Genomic DNA, 24729 nt, shown 5'->3' with positions numbered 1-24729 from the left:
CTGTTTCTCCCTGATAGTGACTCACTTGTCCTCAGTCTGCTCTCCTCAATGAAGGAGATGGGCAGTGATGGGCCGAGGACATGTGGGTACTCACGGTCCTAATCAAGCCCAGCACTTAGGGAACAGAGAGGGGAGAACACAGGGAATCCCGACAAGACACCTTATCCTCCACAGGGCTTTTGTGAGCACTGATTGTGTGCCAGCGTATTAAAAAGTACAGACATCACTTTGCCCACAAAGGTCCATGTAGTCAAAGCTATGGTTTTTCCAGTAGTCATGTGTGGATGTGAGAGTTGGACCATAAAGAAGGCTGAACACTGAAGAATTGATGCTTTTGAACTGTGGTGTTGGAGAAGACTCTTGAGAGTCCCTTGGACTGCAAGGAGATCAAACCAGTCAATCCTAAAGGAAATCAGTCCCGAATATTCATTAGAAGGACTAAGGCTGCAGTTGAAGCTCCAATACTTCGGCCACCTGAGGCAAAGAGCCCACTCATTGGAAAAGACCCTGATGCTGGGAAAGATTGAGGGCATGAGGAGAAGGGGATGAAAGAGGACGAGATGGTTGGATGGCATCACCGACTCAGTGGACATGAGTTTGAGCAAATTCCGGGAGATGGTGAAGATCAGGGGAGCCTGATGTGCTGCAGTCCATGGGGTTGTGAAGAGTCGGGCATGACTGAGCAACTGAGCAACAATAACATTGTATGCCAGGCACTGAATTGCAAATTACTGTGTGCCGGACACTGTTCTGCGCTGCATGTATGAGCTCTATTAATTCTCAGAAAACTTGTAGGAGAGAGGGACTATGATTACTCCCACTTTACAGATGGGGATACCGAGGCACAGGCAGACTAAGTGAGGTCCTAGATACACGGTAAGAGCTGGGTTCTGGACCCAGCATTGAAGATGCAAGTTATGCGCTCATCACCACCAGCTTTTTGCCAGAGGTTGCAGGGATGCTTAGGGAGGCTGTTGGAAAGAAACTAAACCATATTTCCTTGGCCTTTTGAACCTCATGAACCTGTCTGAGAATGTGATAAAAACTCCAAAAGAAGAATGCGTCCATACAGATCAATATGCCACATTTTGCTGATAGTTTAAAGTTCATGGACCTCAATTAGGGACCTACAGTCAAGAAGAGCTGAGATACACCCTCCTGGAGTGTTTCCTTATTCTGTATTAAGAGTCATTGCTAGTAAATCCATGGAGCATGTATGGGCTTTGTTTGCATGCATGCTCAGTCGCTCAGTTGTGTCCGACTCTTTGCGACCCTATGGACTGTAGCCCGCCAGGCTCCTCTGTCCATGGGGATTCTCCAAGCAAGAATACGGGAGTGGGTTGCCATTTCCTCCTTCCTGACCCAGGGATGCAACCCACATCTCCTGGGTCTCCTGCATTGGCAGGCCGATTCTTTACCACTAAGACATCTGGGAAGCCCGTAGACTGTTTCAAGATTGAAGATGTGATAATCAGTTCACCCAGCAGTTTAGCTCAGAGGAAATGTATCTACCCCCTCAGACTGGGGCTCCCTGAGGGCTGGGCTGTGTCTCCCCTCAGACTGGGGCCCCTGATGCAGGGTTCAGTATCCTCTGAGATTTGGTCTCCACTAGACAAGGCTGTGTTTCCTCTCAAATTCAGGCACCTTGAGGGAGGGCTATGTCTCCCCTCAGAGTGGGGCTCCCTAAGGGTAGGACTGTGTCTCTGCTCAAATAGGGCTGGTTGAGGGCGGGGCTGTGTCTCCCCTCAGACTGGGGCTCCCTGAGGGCGGGGCTGTGTCTCCCTTCAGACTGGGGCTCCCTGAGGACCCGGCTCTGTCTCCTCTCAGATCTGATCTGCCTGAGGGAGGGCTGTGCTTCCTCTCAAATTCAGGCTGGTTGAGGCAAGACTGTTTCCCCTCGGATGGGGCTTCCTGAGGGCAGGGCTGTGTCCCTCTCTCAGACTGTAGCTTCCTGGCGGCATTGCTGTTTTTCCTCAGACTGAGACTCCCTGTGTCTCTTCCTCTTTCCGGCTCGAGAGCCTCACCTTCTATTCTGACTCTTTTAAGCCCCTCCTCGGGAGGGTGTCACCCTCAGGCTCTATCCTTTAGTACTTGGCAGGAATTCTCAGATTGGCCTTTCCAGTGTTTTCTGTCTTTGCTGGAGGTCTCTCCTCACTGTCCAGCGCATGGTCATTCTTCCTGCACCTGTTTTAGAAATTATTCTGAGGGGGAGAGCAGTGAGGAAAAGAGCGTTGGCCTCAGCTCCCTGACCTTGATTTAAGGAACAAAAGAAGCCAAGCTTTAGGTTGCAGCTTGGACAGCTGAAATATTTTATGCTTTTGGGGGAAAAAAAATATATTTTGCCTGTTGGAAAGAAAGTCTCTTTGAGTTCTCCAAAGACTGGAGAAAAGCACTTGTGGTCTGGTCTCTTTGTGTCCTTGCAGTTTGAGCCCTGCTTCGTGGTAGACGATCTGGTTTTTTTACGCCATGGCTTCGTACTACCCCTGCACCTGTGGGCAAGTCACTCACCGTGTCTGAGCCTTGGGGTCCCAGTGCATCAGCCCCAGTGGGAAACTGGGAATGTAGGTGATGGGATGGGCTTCCTAAGACCTCTAAGTGTAGAAGTGGCTTGTGTTGCTCCTCCTGTCTCGCCTTTGTCATCAAGTGAACCTGAGCGCTCACCAGGAGAGTGACCGCTGTGCTCAGCGCCAGGCCGATGATGACTAAACTGTCTGATGAGCCTCACTATGTCCCAGTGCTTCACAGCAGTTCTAGAGGAGGAGCTATTTATAACTCCATTTTACAGATGGGGAAACGGAGGCACAAGGAAGGCAAGTAACTTGTTCAGAGGGGGGATGTGAACCCAGCTCGTGTGACTGCAGCCCACACACTTAACCATCAGGCTCTGCAGCTAAGTGGATGCACAGGGGCCGACCCTGAGCATGACCCTGTGGGGAGACAAGAGCCTCGCTCACCCGTCTGGCCGTTCCTTTTGGTTTGCCTTCATCCACCCAATTTGCCAGGGCCCTACTCTGAGTCCAGTGCTGGGTTGGCCTGGAGCAGAGCTGGGGTCACTGCCCCATGTGAGAGACAGTGTGTATGTGTGTGTGCTAAGTGACTTCAGTCATGTCCAACTCTTTGTGACCCTTTGGAGCATGGGAGACAGTGGCACCCTGATTTTGCAGTCCAGGGTGTGCCGAATATGGTCATGGGTCCTACAAGCCAGAGAATGGCACAGTGCAGGCCAGAGAAAGCTCCGAGGAAATAGTTGTCGGTCAGTGTCTGTCCAGGGAAGGCAGAGTTTAGAACGAATAGGAATGCTTCTAGAAGGAGGGTAAGGATAATCTCAACAGAACAGAGGGAAGCAGGTTTGCATTACCCTCAGGGCCATGGCCAGGATGACCCTAAGTCTCAGTGAGAGTCCGAGGTCACTGGGCAGGGAGCCACTGAAGCTACATGGGGGTTCTGTTTCTCAGTCCAACTGGGAGCGCTCACCAGGAGGATCCCCATCGCCCAGGCAGGCCCCATCTGCTTCTCTTGGAAGATGAAACTCCGTATCTGTGTCTCTTTCTCTCAGTCACTTTCTCTTTCTTTCACGTGCATTCACACACACACACACACACATGCCCATATCTAGGCTGGAATCCAGAGTTTCACTCTCTCTCTCACCTAGACATGACTGAACCTGAGTTCCAGAACTAAACTTGAAGGATGCCTAGAAGTCAGTTGCCTTCTCTCTGAGTCTCACATCCCTGATTTATAAAGGAATTAGAAAAGGTGACCTCTGAGGTCCCTTCTAGCTTGAACATTCTAGGACTTTATGTAATTACAGAACTTCATTATAGAATTCAAAGATGAACTTCAGCACTTGCTTGAGAAGAAAAGTCCCCCTACTCCCCCACCCCCCAAACTTCGTTATGACTTTCAGCTTCTCACCATGCCTCAGGTTCCACCACTGCAGTCATCTTTGGAATTTAGGCGTTTTGTGTAATTCCAGACCAGCCCTCCTGCCTTAATCTAGCACGCTGAGGGGAGGGTCCACCTGGGAACAGACCAGCCTCAGTGTGGATGAACACGTGTATATATATATAGGTGGCGTCTTAGCTGTGGCTCCTGCTGCCTGCTTTTCAGAGCCGCCTGTGTGTGTTGTTTCAGCTGATGCTCACTGCAGAGGGCTGGGAGGTTTATCAGATGGTTTCCAAAGTGACTGCTGCTGGGAGCAGGTCTGGTCGAGGGGCATTGGGGGCCAACTGAGGAGTCCTGTGCTTTTGGGGTCCCAGACGGCTAGCAGGGTAGCTGCCTTCGGGGAGAGGCCCCTGAGTGAAGAGACTGGAGCAGAGGATGGCAGTCTATTGGGAACCAGAGCTGGAATGATGGACCAGCAAAGTCTGGGGCCTCCCTGGCAGCAGAGCATGCTGTGTGCTGTCACCAGGAGGCTGCTGCATCTGTCAGTCTGTCTGTTGGTTGGTCTTGTGAGGGGTGTGGGTGGTGGGGCTGGCTGTGGGTCAAGGTGTCCAGATAGACTGGCTCTGCTGATGGCATCAGTGTTGGTGACTTGGGGGAAGTTCTCCTTCTAGACCTCTGTGGCTCTACCACTGCTGGCCACTCCCTGTCCCTCCCTGGGCCTCAGTCTCCCCCTCCTCAGGGAGAAGGTGAAGGGATAATCCTGAAGGTTTATCTGTTATCTGATCACAGATAATCCGGCTCTGATACTGGGAGTTGGCTGGCAGGAAGCCACATAGCCCAGTATCTGTGGTTTCTCCTCTCTGGGGAAAGGGTACAAGGGGCCTGTTGGCGGGGAGTGGGGCATGGGAGTGGAGAAGGGGGAAGACGAGACCCCCGGGGACATCTGAGAGGGAGGTGGGACATGGGTGAGGTGGTTGGCAAGGGCAGAGCAGGACTCTAGGGCAGTGTAGGAAGGAAGTAGCACCAACAGGTGGGCTGGTGAGGGCCTCACAGGAAGCCCCTTCAACAAGGAAGCCCTTGCCCGGGTCAACAAGGGTCTTCAAGGAGCAGGTCTCCCGGCGGGCCCCTCTGGGGGGCTGTGTGGAACACAGAGTGCTCCCCAGGGGGGAAGTGAGGAAACTGGGCATTGATGCCCCAACTCCTGCCCATCATTGGCTGAAGGCTGCCCCGGGGAGTGTCAACTCCCTGGTTATTTGCAACCCTGTCCACCTGGGAGAGTCCTTGGAAGAGAAGCAGGAGGAAACTGTGGGTGTGGACGGGAACTCTGAAGGTTGAGGAGGGAGGGAAGGCTGAGCCTCAGCAACCTTCAAAGCTGGCACTCTTATCTCTGGTGTACAGATGAGGAAACCGGCCCAGAGAGGTGGAGTCACTCCCCAGCCGGAGACCAAGTTTCCATCGGGCCATGTTTCCTGCACAAGGACAGCAGCAGTGAGGGACGCCAGCTGTGCAGGCCACGTCCTTGCCCAACTGCCCCTGTTAGATGGGATCCTGCCTCCCCAGCACCGACCTTGCAGGACCCTGAGAGGATTGGGAGCTAATATTTGCCCAGCACTGAGCGCGGCGCGTGGGGCTCAGGGAGTGGGAGCTGTGATCGCACAGAGGCAGGGCGGGAGGGGGATCCACACCTGTCTCTCTGCCCCCAAACACTGTGTCCATCATCTTTTTTTGTTGTTGTTGACCATGCCACATTGCTGGCAGGAGCTTTGTTCCCCAACCAGGGACTGAATCCTGGCAATGAGAGCACCACGGAATTCCCTGTTGTGTCCTTCATCTTACTGCGTGACTTCAAGTCTGATTGTTAGGGCCATGTGTGAGCTCTGGCCTTGATCACCGAAGGACCCTGTTCAAATGAGTCTGCATCTCCTAGGAGGTATCATTAATTAATCCATAGGCACAGGGGAGATGATCGAGTCAACTGGCTCTAAGTAGAGCCCTGGGAGAATGGAACAGTGAATGGAGAAGTTTCGATGGCTTGATTTCGTTTTATTTTTTCAGAGACAGAGAAGTGGTAAAAGGAGAATTTCTAGAACAGAATTTTTAGAACATTGGGCAAGTTGGGATTTGGCCCAAGAGCGAGGTGCTATGCAAGCTAGGGTTCCGGGGTCCACAGGAGTGCGTGGTGGTGGGGGTGAGGGGTACGGAACACCAAGCACCCTAGGAAGGCTGAGCTGAGCAACCTCGTGGGCCCGCCCAGCTCTAATGAGCCCTACTAAACCATGCAGAAGGAGCCTCCTGCTTCCTGTTTGCCTGAAGCCAAGCCCGAGGCTGCCTCTGGGTCTCAGTAGCAGCCTGAGTCCCCTGAGATCCCCGGGCTGTGCTAACTCCTGCTCTCTCCCTCTTTCAGGAACCTTTTGGACAAAGACATGTTCTCCAAGTCTGACCCACGTAAGTCCTGCTCTGGCAGTAGTAACAGTAGCAACAATAACAACTACATTATGTCTGGTTTATTTTGTTTTTTTCCATGATATTTTATTATAAGATAGTGAATATGCTTCCCTGTGCTCCTACAGTAAGACCTTGTTGTTCATCTATTTTATATACAGGAGTAATCCCAAACTCCTGATTTATCCCTCCCCACCACCTTTCCCCTTTGGTAACAGTAAATTTGTTTTCTGTGTCTGTAAGTCTACTTCTGGTTTGTAAATAAATTCGTTTGTATGATTTTTTAGATTCCACGTATAAATATTATCATATGATACATGTCTTTCTCTGTTTGGCTGACTTCACTCAGTAGGACCATCTCTATGTTGCTGCAAATGGCAAATTTCATTCTTTTTTATGGCTGAGTCACAGTCCGTTGAGTGTATGCACGCATCTTCTTTATCCATTCCCCTGCCCACAGACATTCAGGTTGCTTCCATATCTTGGCTGCTGTAAATCGTGCTGTAGTACATGTCCTGGGGTGCACGTATCTTTTCAAATTAGAGTTTTCTCCAGCTATATTCCCAGGAGTGGGATTGCAGGATCTTACCTCAACTCTGTTTTTAGATTTTTTAAGAAACCTCCATGCTGTTTTCCATGGTGGCTGCACCGATTTACATTCCTACCCACAGTGTGGGAAGGTTCCCTTTTCTCCACGACTTCTCCAGCACGTGGTGCTTGTAGACTTCTCTGTGATGTCCATCCTGTCTGGTGTGAGGTGACGCCTCACTGTCGTTTTGATTTGCATTTCTCCGATAATAAGCAGTGTTGAGCATCTTGTCATATTCCTATTGGCCATCTGTATGTCTTCTGTGGAGAAATGTCTGTCTAGATCTTCCGCTCAGTTTTTGATTGGGTTGCTTGTTTGTTTTGTTATTGAGCTGCATGAGCTGTTTGTATATTTTGGAAATTAAGCCCTGTTGGGTCACATTGTTTGCAAATATTTTCTCCCAGTCCATAGGTTTTCTTTTTGTTTTGTTTATGGTTTCCTTTGTTAACAATGGCATTAAGACTACTGCAGTGGCCGACATGGGAGCCAGTGCTGAGCGCTTACTCTGTGCGAGGCACTGTTCCCGTACATCAAGGCTGTCTGAAGTTTCACCAACGCTGTCTGCAGATAGAACTGGTGGGGCGGGAGGGGGTGAAACCCCAACACAAACAAGCGGGTGGGGCGGGCTCAGGGCGTCTGGGGCCAGAAGGTCTCAGTCCCGGGGAAACCACTGCATTTAAGAGCCCCTAATGTCTGTGGCCTCGGGGCATGAGCACAGGTTCTGGAGCCCAGGGTTCTAGCTCGAAGCAATGCCGCTCAAGTATATGACCTCAGACAGGTCATTGGCCTCCTCTGATCCTCAGTTTCCCCATCAGGAAAGTGGGGCTGATGGTAACGACAGGCCTCATGAGGCCGCCTTGGGCTCTAAAGGGACAGGCAAGTCTCAGGTGCTCCCTCCTGCCACACCTCTGCGCTCAGACCTCCTTCAGACCCAGCTGTCCACCTGCCTCACACTTCACACTCGCTCTGGCCTAGACTCGAGCGACCCTGACCCTCCTCCCAGACCCCTGTGGGCCCCCTACTCCGCACTGACCTCGCCCCCACCCAGACCCAACAAGGCTAACCAAGACGGAGCGTCCTGAGGAGCCTGACCCCCCAGAGCCCTCCCCGTCTGGGCGCGCATCTTCCCCTCGGCCTGGAGCACTAACCCTCCTTTCTGCCCTCTCCTCACAGTGTGCGTCATGTACACTCAAGGGATGGAGAACAAGCAGTGGCGGGAGGTAGGTACAGCCCCTCTCCCACCCTGGAAACACCGGCCTGTCCCTGATGGTCTGTCTGTCTGTCCGTCTAACTCTGGCGTCCTCCCACCTGATGATTGATGGCCAACTCCAGCATCTCAGCTCCCGAGGACAGTAAGGCATGCAGAGTCTTGTCCCTGCTGATGCAAGAAGAGACTGGAGGTGGTGAGAAAGTTCCTGTCCTCAGGGAGCCCCGGTCTGAGGGAGGAGACAGGGAGTCCTGGTCCACCAGGGTCGTGGCCTGAGGCGTGGGTACAGCATCTAGCACCGAGTTGCTGCCACAGCGGCTTTCCTGTGGTTTTTGACTGATGTGAGTGAGTGTGGCTTTAGTTAGGTGACTCTGCTCTGCTTTGAGTCAACTCCCAACTCCCTAGTCTGACGTCCAAGCTCTGCCATAACTCAGGATGACCACGCTTCCAGCCTTGTTTCAATTCCATTGTCCCCCCAGAGTCCAGTGTCTTTTGCCCCTGGTGACAGGGGGTCTAAAGAGAGGGCAGACTTGAAGGGCTTACTGTCAAGAATCACAGAGACTTTTAGTGGGTGTGTGCTAGATACCTTTAGTCTATTCCTTGCCCAAAAGCCAGAGGAGTCCTGTTAAAACCCAAGACAAACGCTGTCCCTTCTCTAGTCGGAGCCCTCCAGCAGCTCTTGCAAAACCTCAGTCTCGATGGTGGCCCACCAAGCCCCATGGGGTCTGACTTCCTCGAGCTGTCCGACCCATCCCCTGCTGCCCATCCCCTCCATCACTCCACTCCAGCCACGCCTGCCTCCTCCTGCCTCAGGGTCTTTGCACTTGCTGTTCCTTCTCTCAGGATGCTCTTTTCCCTAATGTTCTTGTGGGCCCTCCACAATTCCCTCAAATCTTGACTCAGATATCACCTCATCAAGGCCTTCCCTTGGCTACCCACTCTACCATTTCAACCTCTCCAGCACATATGCCCTTTCCTGCTTAATTTTGTCTCCCTACCACTTTCCTCTCCCCCAATACCCCATAGCATGTGTGATCTCAGTTCCCCGAACAGGGATCAAGGCCACACCCCCTGCTTTGGAAGCTCAGGGTCTTAACTGCTGGATGCCCAGGGAAGTCCTGCCTTCCTATCATTTTTCACTATAAACCATTAAAACCAGTAGGTGTTAACAAATGGCTGTTGGAGGAGTGACTGGATTAGGAAAAAGAGGTGGGTGACAGAGGCCAGCAAGGATGTGGCAGCTTTTGTCCCCTTCCTAACTCTGCTTCCTTCTTCCCTCACACCTTCCATGCCAGCTGGTTTTCAGGTGCAGAGGATAAAGGGGGGACCGGGCCAAGGGGGAGGGTCCTGGTAGCCCCTGGCTCCTGTCTGAACAAAGAAGGAGCAGACCTCCTTACTCTTGGAGAAGAGGATCTGGCCAAACAAGGATGACGTGAAAGTCTGGGAGGTGAAAAATGTTGTTTTCTTCCATGGCTGGGGTGGAACCTCCCTGAGGGGGTGGGGGTGAGTTTATCCGGAGGTGGTTCCCATGGTCTTGGTTGTGCTCACTGAGCTCGCGCCTGGTGATCAGAAGAGGATGCAGGATGGGATGAGAGGGGTGTGCCCTTGGCAGACCCACCTGCGCCCTTCACAGGGAGGGAGGAGGCCCGGGGCTCTGAAGAGAGACTCGGCTTGGGGTCTCCACTGAGAGAGGCAGGTGCTCTATCTAACAGGACAGAGGCAGCTTCAAAGAGCAGAGGGACACAGGTCTAGCCCCCCGGGCCTGCCGAGAGGGAAGAAAGGGAATGGTGCACGGGAAGAAAAAGTCAAAAAGCCAACAGCCCACAGGGGTGGGGGTCCCTGGTGGCTTGATGAGAATGAGGGACTGCCAGGTCAGTAAAGCTTCAGTAATTCAGACTCTTAGTCACGAACCTTTGGTGGAAGTCATGGACTCTGGAGGAAGTCATGAACCGCTTCCTCTTTGGTGGACTGGCCGGAACATCACCTGTCCTGCTCCCTGCTCCTCCCTCCTTCAGATTTGGCAGAAGCAAGTGGCTGAAGCGGGCCAATTTTATCAATAAAATGTATGGGCAATATTTCCCCAGGGACTGGGCTATTGTTGACTTTTTTGCCCTCTCTGAGACTCTAAACCAGTTCAAGTCTAAACCAGATTGCAGGGGAAATGTTTAGCCTAAATGAACTCATTACTTTTGAGGCCTTTTGGTGGAGCTTCACAGAGAACAGGAGGGTCCTAACACCTCAGGGATTCATTCAGGAAAGTCTGGAAGGGCCTCTTCAGAAGAGCACTGCTCCACGAACCCTTAATTACGCTCTGTAGTGAGGCTGGTCTCATTTGGGCCAGGGTCCCCAGTTGTCCACGTTGCATCATGCAGGATAGTAATTCCCCAGCCAGGGCCTGAACCCGTGCACTGGAAGCACGGAGTCTTAACCATTGGACAGACAGGATTGAATCGATAGGGAAGCGCCCACACTGCATCTTATTATCACACACACCACAGGATGAAACGAGGGAAAGGAGACAGGCCTTGGAGTCAGATACACCTGTGCGTTCACTCCTGGCTCCAGCCCTTTCTGGAACAAATTTCTTAGCCTCTGTGTTTCCACACATGGGGATAATAGGGGATAACACCGACCTCACAGGCCTGTGATGATTGTAGGGCAAGGTGGATATAATGTGCCTGCTGTGTAGTCATCGTTCGGTAAATATTATTGTACAGCGTCGGCCAGATTGTTGGGCCTTACTGGTCCCTCTTCAGTCAATATTTACAATAGGAAGCATCCATGAGGTGCTGAGGGAAAGAGGGAGACAGGCCAAGAGAAGAGTTTCGCCGAAAACACAGATGGAACAGGGAGTTTTCAGCCTGGAAGGGGAGATCCCCGTGCATGAATAATGTGGAAGGAGGATGTGATGAGAGGTATTGATGAGAAGAACAGGATGGGAGTGCAGAGGAGAGAGCCTTACAGTCAGGGTGTCATTTGGGTTTTTAATGGAATTGGAACCTAAACACCAGTCACCTGTCTACGGGGTGCTTGACGGGGAGCAGAGGAGACTGTGGGTTGGAAGGAACTTTGGGACTCAGCGGGTTCACCCTCCTTGCCCTGCAGGGGAGGGGAACTGGCCTTGGTTGTTGGAATCGGGGTGCTCAACCCCAGCGCAACGGGAGCGTCCACTTGGCGGAGCTGAGTCAAGCAGGGTTTCTGTGAAGCTGGGAGACATGGTGCTTGCAAGGGCCCAACAACAAAGATGGAGGTGAAAGCACAGGCTTGGAGGGGATGGGAGTAAGCAGGCCAGGCTAGGTCTTGGGTAGTTGAGACGTATGATAAACGGCTATTTATAAAGGAGTGTGCAGGGCTCAAGGAAACCAAGGAGGACTGGTGAATTGCAGAGGCTGGCAACAGAGGGGCCTCTCCAGGCCTGAGGCGGTAAGGGGAGGGTGGGGGTGGCTCTTGGAACCCCAGGGGAGCTTCTCTCCAGGGGCAGGGCCCTCAGTGGAGGTGCGAGGTCAGCCCGGCCACCCTCGTTCTCCCCACCCTCTGCTCTCCTGCCTTCACCTCCCTTTGGTGGAACCTCCTGGGAGACTCGGGGCAGGGGCTGCTGATCCAGTCCAGACAGGTTGGCCTTCCAGGCACAGAGCAGAGTGGGGCAGGGCTGGAAGTGCATGTAGAGGGGCAGATGGAGACTGTCCAGACAGACAGCGAGTGAGCGGATGAGTGCGGGTAAGATACAGGGAGAGGCAGGTGAAGGGAGCTCATGACCATCAGACTGAGGACTGCTGGGCTCCTAGGGTCAGAATATCAGAGAGGAGGCTGATCCCATTAATAAGATCCATCAGCACCATGTCCAGCCTTCAGGGGCGATGGTGGCAGAGCTCTGTCGCATGGGCTACCCTGGGACACAGGCTTCAAGCTACTTTTAGAGAAGGGACATTTCCCTCAAACACATCAAAGGCCCTACTGCTTTGCCTGATTCTTTGTGTGACCTGCAGAGGAAAATATCAGGAATGGAGAGGTTAAAGAATAATCCAGACCCACCTCTATGGAGTGGCCCCTGCTATGGAAGACTGCTTTCCCTGGTAAACACAAACCCATTCGCATGGCTCCACATTTCATTGCAAAATGTCCCTACATGAGCTTGGATCTTGGCCGAGAGATAGTCGTGCCATGGCTGAAGGGTATCAAGTGCAGGCACAGCAGTTTCTCCAGGCAGGGTCCAGACCCCCCTGTTTGCATAAGGCCACAGAAGGATGAAAGCTGCTCTCACAGCCCCTGGCTATTGAGTTCCAGCTGATTTTAACTGTTTGGGTCATTTTAATGCCTTCTGAGAAAGCTCCATCTTCCCAGCACCTAAATCTGTCACTGCACTTTATGAAAATTGACTCAAGATGTAATTTTAGCCCAGGAAATTGAGCACTATTTGCATCAAGGCTTGCCGGGGCCTTCTGCATGTCCCAGGAAGGGCAGGATGGCCAGGAAGGAGGAGTCCCAGAAACGCTCTCACTTAGGAAAAGGGGGCTGTGCGCGGGTCCCCATTTGAAAAGTGCAGGGGTAGGGGTGATCCCTGCCCTTCCCTTGCCAAATGGCTGCCCAGGCTGAGGGCCCCTGGGAAAGGAGGAGATGGGTATCATGGAATCTGAGGGTGTCTCCCGATGACTGACCCACACCACCCGCAGGGCATGCAGCCCCAGCCACCACACCCACGCAGCCCTGCCTAAGCGCTCAGTCTATTTTTGAGCAACCTCAGCCTGTTAAACATCTTAACACCAGCTGGGAATGACAGTTCATCTCTGAATGTTCAGGATGATCTTCTTCAGAGCATCTTGACATGAGCCTCCACATAACTTTGACTCAGCCTGCTGTGTGCTGGGGTTTGGATGCTGGGGACACAGAAGGGGACCGGACACTGTCTATGGCCAGAGCTCCCTTTCAATTCAGGGAGGTAACAAAAACCACAATAACAGCTGTATAACACTAATAGCAAACACTTAGCTAACAGTGATGGACCCTGGCACTGATCTAAGCATTTACCGTAGTAACTCATTTAATCCTCACGACAACCCCATGATAGAGGTAGCTGCAGCATCATTGTTATTATTATTATTGGCCCCATTTAACAGAGGAGGAAACTGCAGCACAAAGAGGTTAATGTGAAAGGAGTTTCTGAGCGTGATGTCAGAACTCTAATAGAATTATATATAAAGGGGCAGAATTCCACTCATTCCTAATTCCATACTCGTGCAAAATAAGCTGGTGTTCTTTCAGTGTTTGAGGACAGCTCACAGGGCCCTGTTCGTCTGCTTTGGGGGCAGACTTAGAATGTGACCGTTTCTCCCAAAGTTGTTCTTCATTTAAGTGTCTCCTGTCCCTTTGCCAATCTGGGCACACTTTCTGGCACGCATGTCAGTTTGTCAGTGTTCTTTGCAAAGTGTTCGTCCTGCCCTGTTCCCTTCTCTAGCTGAGAGCACCGCAGGTTGGCTGTCTCCTCACCAGGTCTTGGACTAGACGATCATGCATTCTGTGGGTCTGTTCCCAAGGTTTACATGTCCGTCGACGTTGTCTAGAATTCCACTGGGCTCTTTGACAGATGACTTTGACTTATTTCATATGGGCTCCTGTATCTGTCTCACATGGGCTGCTATCCGAACAGAATTCCTCTAGCTCAGACTTGGCAATTGCTTTTTTGAATCTAGATGTGAGCTTTTACAGTTATCTCTGTTATGTGTCATTTGGCAGATCCAGTCTGTTGTTATGGTCTTTGACGATCACGTTGAATTATGGCTGTGCATTCAGCATCTTGGTTCTGCCTTCTGGTTCTGCGTCAGCTGCAGTCATTTGTCCACGCAAATGATAGGGGTTGAATGAAATGGAGTGCTGTGCTCCTCCACTCGAGACCTTTCCCCAGATTGATCTGGTCCCGAAGGACATCATGAATAACAGTCAAACAACTTGTCAGATGATACCCTGAACTTGATGTCCAAAACCCTGCATTCCCATCCCAACTCTGAGATTTGCTATATGACCTGGGTAAGGTATTTATCTTCTCTGAGTCTCATCTTACTCATGTATAGAATGGGGTTAGGAGATCTTCTTGGGAGGACTAAGATAACGCTTGTGAAATATCAATGGTAGAATATCATTGCCCAGCTTAGGCACCTGGCCCTTCACAGTGGGAATGGCCACATTTGGAGACCCTGGGAATCAAACCAACACTTCCCCCCAGCACCTAGAACTCATGAATGACACCCAACATTCTGTAATATGCAAGCTTCCTGGGAGACTCGAGTCCCCTCCTCAGAGGCTGTGGGACCTTATTGGCTCCAAGGAATGAGGGCTTCCTAGGGGAGGGGGCTTCCAAACCCTGCGTGTGAGGGTCCCTCATCAGGAGGGGCTCTTTCAGGAAAGGCCAGACACTGGGATGTCATCCCTACGTCACGTGCAGAGCACTGCAGTGTGGCGTACCAGCCACCAGGATGGGGACCGCTGGTGGCATAGGAGCTCCGCTCTAGCCTTGAGGGTGCCTTTGTCCCCTGCTGGTGTTTATCCGGTGTGTCTTTTCAGTTTGCCCACGAAACCCTGCCTCTCTGTGTGCCTCATCCCCCCTTCCAGACCCTGATCATCCTCCCTGCCTCTGGCCCCAAAGGTCACCCTCAGATTCATCCCCAAAGTCTCCTTTCTTGCTCCTCCTGAACAGAAGAGGCTTTCTCCTGGCCTCCAAAGACTCTCTGAATCACAGCTCAGGAATTCACCCACTTCCCAAGGCTCTGAGACAAGACATCAACCTCTTAGCCTGGGGTTCGAGCCTCTCCCACTTGGACTCCCCTAAAAATGGCCGTAAGATAGGAGCTACCATGGATTCAGCCCTTGCTGTGTGCTCTGCTGGCTCATCCCTAACGCTGCAGCCACTGAGAGGAGATGTGATTGGCCCAGATCACAGAGAGGAGCTGAGGCGGGGCGAGGGCAAGCAACCTGTGCATCAGTTTCGGGCTGGGACTCAATCTGTTATGAAGCCTCCTAACTCTGGTTGGCCGTCCACAGCTGCCGGGCCTTTAGGGGAGACACCTGTCCCCACAGTCAGGGCTGGGTCAGGCACATCTCTGTTTCTGCTCAGCCTTGACATCGGGCCTACATAACCGTGGAATCAGGACCCAGGCTGACTTCTCCGCGTGCCCCGTGTGTTAGATTGAACCATGTGTGCATGCTGAGTCGCTTCAGTCACATCCAACTCTTTGCGACCCTATGGACTGTAGCCCGCTCCAAGGGATTTCCCAACCAAGAATACTGGAGTTGGTTGCCACGTCCTCCTCCAGGGGATCTTCCTGATCCAGGGATCCAACCTGCGACTCTTAATGTCTCCTGCATCGGCAGATGAGTTCTTTTACCACTAGCGCCACCTGGGAAGCCCAGATTGAATCATTCGGATCTGCAATTTGAAAATATTGGCAGTTTCACATGGTCTGACATTTAAGGTTAGGCTCTAACCTAATATTAGCGAGTGGTCCCTAGTCACACACCTGTCCTTACAAGCTCAGAGAGGTCCCAGGGCCTGCCTCTAACTTGAGAGGCCTCTCGAGGCAGGCCGAGGGGGTGCTCCAGGGATGGTGACGATGAGGCCACGGCAGCCTCCGTCTGTGGGAGAACCTGGGGTATCCCAGACCCACTCCCAAAGCATGAGGTCACACTGGTCTCTGCCGAGTTTTGCTCCCTGCTCGTTCAAGCACTTAAATGCTTGTACAGACCTTCTAACCATCCAGTTGTCTCTCTACACCTTCCCATTGGCTGTGAAAAATCATTGCCAACACCCCTCTGTTAATATGGCACTCCAGTGCCCAGGAGATACTGTATTAAAGGTGAAACCTCCTAATAAGGGTCTTTCCAATGTAACTCCCACTTGTAGGATGGATGAAACTCATTAAAAAATAATTTAAAATCATGTGATATAGACAATAGAAAAAACCCTCTGCTGTTTGACTCCAAGCTTTTTCCTCCTACCTCAGGGCCTGGTACCCACTTAGGGAAGAAACTCTCCTTTGCCCTGACCCTCTCTTTGCAGCCAGCATTCAGAGCCCCCAGTCTGGTGTACTGTCCACTCTTACTGTGTTCCTCCAGAGGTAATTTTCCACCATGCCCTTGCCTTTATCCAACTCTGATCCACCTTCAGCTCTCTCTCAGCTCCCTAGACACCCCTATCTTAGCAGCCAAAATTGCTCCCTGATAACTGATGATTTAAGCTACTCCAAGAATCAATCGAGATGTACAGAAAGTCTGTGTAACAACAGGCCTCCTTTACTGAGTGCCTGCCGTGTACCCCGCATCTCAGACTCATCATCTCTAATCCTTGTAACAACTTTGCAGGCAGGTACAGAGTATGCCCAGACCGTGTAGTGGGGGTGGGGTCCTGGGCGGTGTTAGGAGCCAGACAAACCTGGGTTTGTTTTAGGAGCCTGATACTTAGAGTTCTGTGGACTGAACCAGACACTTATCCTCTCTGAACCTCACACTATTCACATGTAAAATGGGCAACTAGCAATACTCACCTGCTCGATTGTCTAAGGATTTGAGATAACACAGGGTAAGTTGGGGGCTTCGCTGTTAGCTCAGCTGGTAAAGAATCCACCTGCAATGCAGGAGACCTGAGTTTGATTCCTGGGTTGGGAAGGTCCCCTGAAGAAGGGATAGGCTACCCCTTCCAGTATTCTTGCCTGAAGCATCCCCGTGGACAGAGGAGCTATAGTGGGCTATAGTCCATGGTGTCACAAAGAGTCAGACACAGCTGAAAAAGCACCACAGCACAGGGTAAGTGGAGAAGCCAAGTAGGCACTTGGTAAAAGATAGCTCTTGATCATAGATCATTGATGGGCCCTGGGTGCCGGGCAATGTACCAGGCGTTTTATATACATTCTCTCAGGTGATCCTTTCTGAAGATAGCAGTGTGGAAGCCAAGAGAAGGGAAGTCACTCATGTAAGACTCTGTGGTAATCTCCAGGGTGCAGAGGGTAGCAGGGAGATCCCTGCTCTCAGAGGCCTTACAGTGTCCCCGTTGTGCAGGATGATTGCAGGAGAAAGGACAGAAGCAGGAAGACAGTATGCAGTGTTGTGGAACTCCTGGGATGAGAGGGGGTGGAGAACTGACATGTACACAGAAAGATTGAAAAGCCTCCTTTTGTTGATCTTGATGAGGGTGTTGGATCAGATCCTCTCGAGGCCCCAGGTTTCAGATTACAACTAGTCCAAGAGCCTCCCAAGGAGTTTAGATAGAAATTCTCAGCACTTCACAGCAGGGAGAGATCCAGGGGGAATTCCGGGGGGAGATGACACCATACCTGGGACTCAAAAGATGGTGGGAGGAAGAAAGGGCATTCCAGGAATGGGGCCTCACAAAACCAAAGCCTGGGGGTGTGAATGATCTGCATGCATTCACATGATACTGTGACTCAGTCTGACTGCGGCCCAGGGTGTGCTGGGAAGAGGTTAGCAATCAGCTTGAGAGGAAAGGAGCTTGGGACGGAAGGGTGGCGCCTGCTGGGAGTCCTATTGGGGGTCTGCAGTCTTAAATGTAATCACGGTTTTCAGAGTGAGCAGTCAGGCAACAGGCATTTATGGATCACCTACTATATGCCACACACTGGTCCAGGCATGTAGTGGAGGGCAAGCCAGGCAGAGTCCCTGCACTGGAGAGGATTAGGATGGTCAGCAAGGAAATTGATTTCAGGTACTGATTGATAAGTGTTGTGAAAACGATAAGACAGTGTGATGAGATAGAGAGGGACTGGGAGAAGGGAGCTGCTTTGGTTAGAGGGGTATCAGGCAAGGCCCTGCCGAGCTGAGCGTTGAGTAGTGCCATGCCTCAGTCTGGAGGTGGGAGGTTCCAGACAGAGGGAACAACAAGTGCAGAGGCTTAAGGTGGGAACAGTCTCTCTATACTCAAAGGACAAAAGAAAGCCGGTACCATTTGAGTGGCGTGAACAATAAAGGACATATGGTCACAGAGCTTGAAGGGGCAGATTCTGTAGGGCTTTGTAGGCCATGTAGGAGTTCAGATACTGCTCTTAGTGTAGTGGGAAGCTATCTGAGGGTTTTGAGCAGGGGAGTGATGTAGCCTGCCTTGTGTTTCAGAAGGACAGCTCTGTCCCCGGTGTGCAGGATGATTGCAGGGGAAAGGACAAGCAGGAAGACAGTTTGCAGTGTTGTGGAACTCCTGGGATGAGAGGGGGTGGGCACCAGGAGTGGGGATCAGGTTGATTCAATGGCCTAGAGGTTAACAGTGAAATGAAATGACCCTCTACCCACTAGGCTGTGAACCCAGTTTGGGATCCCTGATGACCAACACAGGACCTGGCCCTCATCATAAAACGTAGACCTTTATCAAAAGATGGAAAGTGACAAATGGACCATTATTATGGTTCAAGCCCAGAGCAAGAGACAAGCCTCTCAAGGAGGTGGACTACCACACTAGCATGGGCTTGGTTTTCCAGACTCTCCTCTTTTTGCAATCTGCCTCTGCAAAGAAAGGTTGCTCTTGGGAACTTCCCTGATTGGTCCAGTGGTTATTACTCCACACTCCCTATACAGGGGGCCCAGGTTCCATCCCTGGCCAGGGACCTAAATCCCACATGCCACAGCTGAGACCCGGTGCAGCCAAATAAATAAATAAAGGTCACTCTTGAGCCTTGGGTTCCTTGGGCAGCCTTTGGTGGTTTTTGTTCTTGAATTTTCAGCTGAATTTCGAGGGCCTTGACACCCTGTCATCAGGAGCAGACAATCCAAGACCAAGGCCTTGCTTCTGGGAGGGACCAGGTGGAGCCACAAATACCTGCTCCCAGTCTGTCTTAGGCTTTAGAACCTGCTTCATTACCATATCTCTTGAAATCCTGACTTTTCCACTTCTCAACCTCTCTGAGCCTTAGTTTTTTTCATCAGCAAAATGGGGCTCTGGGACCCTGATGTATGCTCATTTGGCTGTGATGGGACGAAATGCCAGAATCACTCAGCTCAGTGCCTTGTTGTGCTCAATGCTTTATTTTTTTTAATGAATCGGTTTTATTTTTGACCGCTCTGGGTCAGTGCTTGGGCTTCTTTTTTTTTTTTCACCTGTATTTTCTTTCTTTCTTTCTTTTTTATTTATTTTTAAAATTTTATTGGAGGCTAATTACTTTACAATAATATATTGGTCAGTGCTTGGGCTTCTCATTGCAATGGCTTCTCTTGTTGCAGAGCGCCTGCTCTAGGCGTCTGGGCTTCAGTAGTGTGGCAAACGGGCTTAGTTGCTCCGTGGCTTGTGGGATCTTCCCAAACCAGTGATGGAACCTGTGTCCCCTGCATTCTTATCCACTGTACCACCAGGGAAGTCCCGTGCTCAACACTTTAAGGATGATGATGATGATGATAATGATGCAGCACAGTCAGGCAAGGCTGTGGGGTGGCTCTGTCCTCGGTCCTGCTGATCCTCAACAGGAGGATGACTGACATTCCTACTGCCTCGTGCAGTCCCCACGTTGCCGTACCCTGTTATCCCCCCTGGCCCTCACCACATCCCTGATGAGGAAGCCGAGATATGGAGGGGGTCCTTGCTTCTCCCAGAGACTGCTAGTAATTGGCAGAGCCGGGACGTTGTGGTCTTCTGAGTCCGAGGCTCTGCTCCTCTCATCTGTCCAGGCCACCAACTTTCAAAACGGGCTTTTCTAGCTCTAGGCTTTGATGTGGTGCCTCTGGGGCCGGCTGTGAAATCTATGAGTGGCTCCTGCCGCCCCTTCCCCCATTCAGACAGAGGTGTTTGTCAGTTCTGCGTCACACATTAGACAGAAGCCTATGCTTCCATTTAGAGAAAGGAGTCAGCCTTTCTAGTAAACCCCGAGGATCTAGGCCAGGTCCCTTGATAACTGAGAAATCTATTTACTCTTTGGCATTAGCGTCCAGGCACACTTTGCAGCGCTGCGGCTAAACTGCTGAGAGTGTGGGCTCTGAAGTCAAGGTAACCGGGTCCAAATCGAGGCCACCACCTTCCCAGTGGGGGCTCTTAGGCAAGTGCTCAGGCTCACAAGCCTGCTGTGGGGATTAAAGGAGTTGATTCATATAAAGAGCCTAGCACATGAAAAATGCTCAATAATGACTCTTCCTATAAGAAGCCATGAGACACCGCTGATGGTATCGTTTCACTGGTGGTGGATCAGGAAGGAACCACTGTTGCAGTCATTTCAGGTGTCTTGATGTCATTTGATAGGAGCCATAGATATTTTGGGGTGTGCTAAGGAATAGGTGCTATTATGGCAGGCTTTTTCAGGCTCCCCTACTCCCCCAAAAGTGCTGTAGCCAGACCCAAGACCCAGCGGCCCAGGCAGGATCCGGAGGACAAGCCAGTGGAGGGTGTTTCACCAGCAGCTTGGCAGCCAGGCTTGTTGGTGAAAGAGCCATTCCACCAGGAGCTGGGACAATTTAACAGATTATCTGAACGGTGACTAATTAGAAACTAAGCTTTTTGGCAGGATGTCTTTTACTATAAAGCTTGGTAAAATTTCACAGGCCACTGCCGGTGTCTGGGGCCAGATCGGGAACCTTCTTCATTCAGGCCTGATCACCAGGAAGGCCGTTGGAGCCCCAGGTCCCCTGTCTCCACCCTTGGCCTTTCTCACCTAGCGGCCTTGCCAAAGCAGGAAGTGGTCTGGGAGGCCACAGAAGTCATGCTTGGCTCTGGGTGACGTTAGGGAAGCCTCTTACTTTCTCTGGGCCTGGTTCTGCTCACTCTTCAAGGCAGCGGTGGCCACAGAATCTTGGACCCCTCCCATGAGAGAACCTGACAGAAATTTCCAGGCCCGAGACAGTGCCAGACCTGCCAGGGGACCAGGTGCTGCATGCCCCATCCCTCAGCCCATGCCCTCCTTCCTGATGCCCAGACCTCCGGCCATTCTCCCCAGCCCTGGGTGCCCACCCAGTCCCGTGTTTGCAGTGCCAAGCAGATTCCCTTGTCCCATTTCTATTTGAGTCAGATGGCTTTCTGGCCTCTAATTTTAATCCCGGTGAACATGATTCATGAGGGTCCAGGGGTTGGGCCCTGCAGTGAAACTTTTAGAATCCCCCATTAAGGAGACATCAGTAATGTATGAGAATTACAGGGGGACTCCAGCTGGTGAAGGGTGGGCAGCTTGGTGGTAAAGAGTCTGTCAGCTCTGACCTCCCTCTGTCCTGGCCAATATAGCCACTAGGGCCCTCGCAGCTGAGGGGAGGTCTCCGAAGCTTCATCCAGCTATAATTTGTAAAAAAGCAAGAACTGTGTAAATTAGGGGTCATTAAGCACTGGAAAAGACTCTGATGCTGGGAAAGGTTGGGGGCGGGAGGAGAAGGGGACGACGGAGAATGAGATGGCTGGATGGCATCACCGACTCTGTGGACATGAGTTTGAGTGTACTCCGGGAGTTGGTGATGGACAGGGAGGCCTGGCGTGCTGTGATTCATGGGGTCGCGGAGAGTCGGACACGACTGAGCGACTGAACTGAACTGAACTGAACTGAAGGTTGTTCGGGCTTGCAGAGCCACCCACTCATCCCTGAGGCAGGGGCTGGTGGTGAGTGAACAGTGCAGGACACAGTGCCTCTGTCACCCCTGGGGGCCCTGGCCCTCTCTTCTGACCTCCTGGAGCTCAGTTTCTTCATCTGTAAAATGAGGATGGTGATAAAGTCATCTCTCCGGGGGTCAGTGGGGGAGTTAAATGAGATCATGGATGTCTGGAAGTCTTTTGAAGATGAGAAGTCATGATGAAAAGTTCTGATGGAAGGAAGAAACCTGAGATGGGGGGTGGACGGGGGTGTCCACAGGCTTCCAGGACACGAGGGCGCTGCTCAGAGCCAGAGCTCCATCTGGCCTGGGCTCCTGTCACCGCCCTTTTCCTAATCAGCTGTGTGACCTCCATCAGAGCACCCCATTCTCCCTTCCCTGCCTCTCTCGTCTCATTGGTTGAGAGGATTTGGTTCCTTCTGGCCCTGAAATCTTCAGTTCTAAGTCAACTTGTTGTGTGTGCCATGTGCTCAGTCTTGTCTGATTCTTTGAGACCCCATTGGACTGTAGCCTACCAGGCTCCTCTGTCCATGTAATTTTCCAGGCAAGAATACTGGAGTGGGTTGCTATTTCCTCCTCCAGGGGACCTTCCCCACCCAGGGATCAAACCTGCATCTCCTGTATTGCAGGCAGATTCTTTACCCACTGAGCCATCGGGTCAAGCTGTTAATCAGTGAATATTTACAGAAATCACAGGAAGGACCAGGACTATGGTGTGTGTGTATGTGTGTATGTGTGTGTGTGTGTGTGTGTGTGTGTAGGGATTAGAGGTGGGGTGGGAGTTGAGCAGAGGAATATCTCGGGGGCATTCACCTGTACTACTCAGCCCCATAAGAAGAGTTGACCAGGTGGAAGGGACAGTAAGTTCTGAAGATGTTCAGAGGTTGCGTGCATACTAAGCCTCTTCAGTCGTGTACAACTCTTTGTGACTCTGTCAACTGTAGCCCACCAGGCTCCTCTGTCCATGGGATTCTCCAGGCAAGGATATTGGAGTGGGTTGCCATGCCCTCCTCCAGGAGATCTTCCCGACCCAGGAATTGAACCGACATCTCTTAGATCTTCTGCATTGGCAGGCAGGTTCTTTACCACTAGAGCCACCTGGGAAGCCAGTTCAGTGGTTGGGCTGGGGCAAAGACTGGATAGGACATAGTCCTAGCCCCATTCACAGTATTAACCTCTTATTGGTGAGTGACTGGACCAACTCCTAATTGACTAGGAGCCAGACTGCCTGGGTTTGAATCCTCTTCCCTCCAGACATTTGCGGTGTGACCTTGGGCAAGTCTCTCAATCTCTCTGAATCTTATCTTATTTGTAAAATAAAGGTGATAATAGTACTGCCTCATAGAGTTATTACGAACATTCATTACAGGTGGATTCTTTACCACTGAGCCACCAGGGAAGTCCATTATTATGAACATTAGATGAGTTAATATGTGGAAAACACTGAGCACCTGGCGCCTGGTAGGGCTTGGTGACAGTTGATGTCAGTATTGAAACCAATTGGGCAGTTCCAGGCAGCCTTCAATCATGTTTCCTTCTAACCTTGCCCTGTTTTATCAATGGGGAAATGCGCTCTCCGAGGGGTTACCCAAGTGGTCTCACATAGATAATAAGTAACAAAACCTTGGCCAGTGGGGCTCCTGGGCCACTGGCGTGGCTACCCCTCTACACCTCCTTGGCTGTAGTCTGCAGAGCCCACCTCCCCACCAAACAGGGTCATCTGCATGGAGCTGACTGTCAGATTGGGAGACATCCCTGAGCTGCTTGCTGTCACTGTCCCAACAGAGAATTGTGAGGGAGAAGAAAGGGACCAGGTTTTAGAAATCTGGAAGCAACAGAGAGAGCCTCTCCCCAGGCTGGCTTAGTTCTCATCTCCAGTGTCTGAGCTGGGGATGAGCGGGCCAAGGAACCTCTCTCCTTCCACACCCACTAGCAGCCTCCTTCTCCAAGCCTCCTGCCCTCCCTTTTCAATCGGTGAGCAGAGTGGATTTTCTTTCTTTCTTTTTTTTAAATCTCTTTATTTTTGGCAGTCTCGGGTCTTAGCTGCAGCAGGAAGCTTCACTGTGGTTGTTGGTCCTGCAACTTGTGGGATCTTAGTTCCTGACCAGGAATCAGACCCGAATCCCCCGCATTGGAAGGCAGATTCTTAACCACAGGACCACCAGGGAAGTCCCCAGACTGAATTTTCTTCTCTAGGCCTCAGTGGCTAAGCAAATTTTACACATCTTACTGCCTTTTTCTATCGGAGGCCTGGGGGCGTTGCTAGGTGTTGAGGGGAGCCCACGGGAAGGGCAGAGCCTGGATCTTAATGGAGCAGCTGGTTTGTAAGAGCAAAGGGCCAACACCGCGTTTTCCCCTCAGCCTCACCCTGTATGTAGAAGATGTTTGGAGAGAAACCACACAGAACTGGGGCCTCCAGGGGACTCGGGCACAGAGGACCCCTTTAGATGGAGGACCACGACCATCTCAGGTGTGGAGGGTGAGTAGGAAACGTTAGTGGTTAGGGCCAGGAGCATCTCAGAGACGGGGCTGAGTTCAGAGACTTGGGAGACATACACTTCCTGGGTGGCTTGGCCACCAGGGTTTGGGATTTATAAAGAACCAGAGTGTGGACGCATACATTTACAGAGGATGTTTTATGCCTCGGGCTCTCTTCTAAGAATGTCGTGGTTGTTCAGTCGCCCCATTGTGTCCGACTCTTTGTGACCCCACGGACTGCAGCACGCCAGGCCTCTCTGTCCTCGCCATCTCCCTAAATTTGCCCAACTTCATGTCCATTGCATCGGTGATGCCATCCAGCCATCTCATCCTCTGACGTCCTCTTCTCCTTCTGAAGTATATTACATACACTAAATCATTTAATAATGCTCTGACAACCCTATGTTGTGTGGATAAATGGTCATTTCCGTTTTATGGAAGGGGAAATTGAGGCTGAGAGAGGTGAAGGTGTTGCAGGAGGTGGGCTTTTGTCTAACACTCAGAAATGAATAGTTGCAGAAAACACATGTACTGGAAAACACAAAGCAAAAAGACTTTATTGGGAAGGGGCGCCCAGGTGAAGAGC

At 51.5% G+C, this 24729-nt stretch overlaps 1 protein-coding gene across 2 annotated transcripts in view; it reads left to right on the top strand.

The window, feature by feature from the left end:
* Positions 1 to 24729, top strand: part of CPNE5 (copine 5) — a 101414-nt gene that overhangs the window by 9328 nt on the left and 67357 nt on the right. For both annotated transcript variants that reach the window (XM_055406719.2, XM_088831098.1), the window contains exons 2-3: positions 6290 to 6330; positions 8090 to 8136. In XM_055406719.2, the coding sequence (XP_055262694.2) occupies positions 6290 to 6330; positions 8090 to 8136 (88 nt within the window). The remainder of the gene's footprint in view (positions 1 to 6289; positions 6331 to 8089; positions 8137 to 24729) is intronic.

Source organism: Moschus berezovskii, chromosome 23 (assembly GCF_049115385.1).
Source record: "Moschus berezovskii isolate FMDL1 chromosome 23, NW_MosBer_1.0, whole genome shotgun sequence".
NCBI lineage: Eukaryota > Metazoa > Chordata > Mammalia > Artiodactyla > Moschidae > Moschus > Moschus berezovskii.
This window is presented reverse-complemented; position numbering and strand designations above follow the sequence as displayed.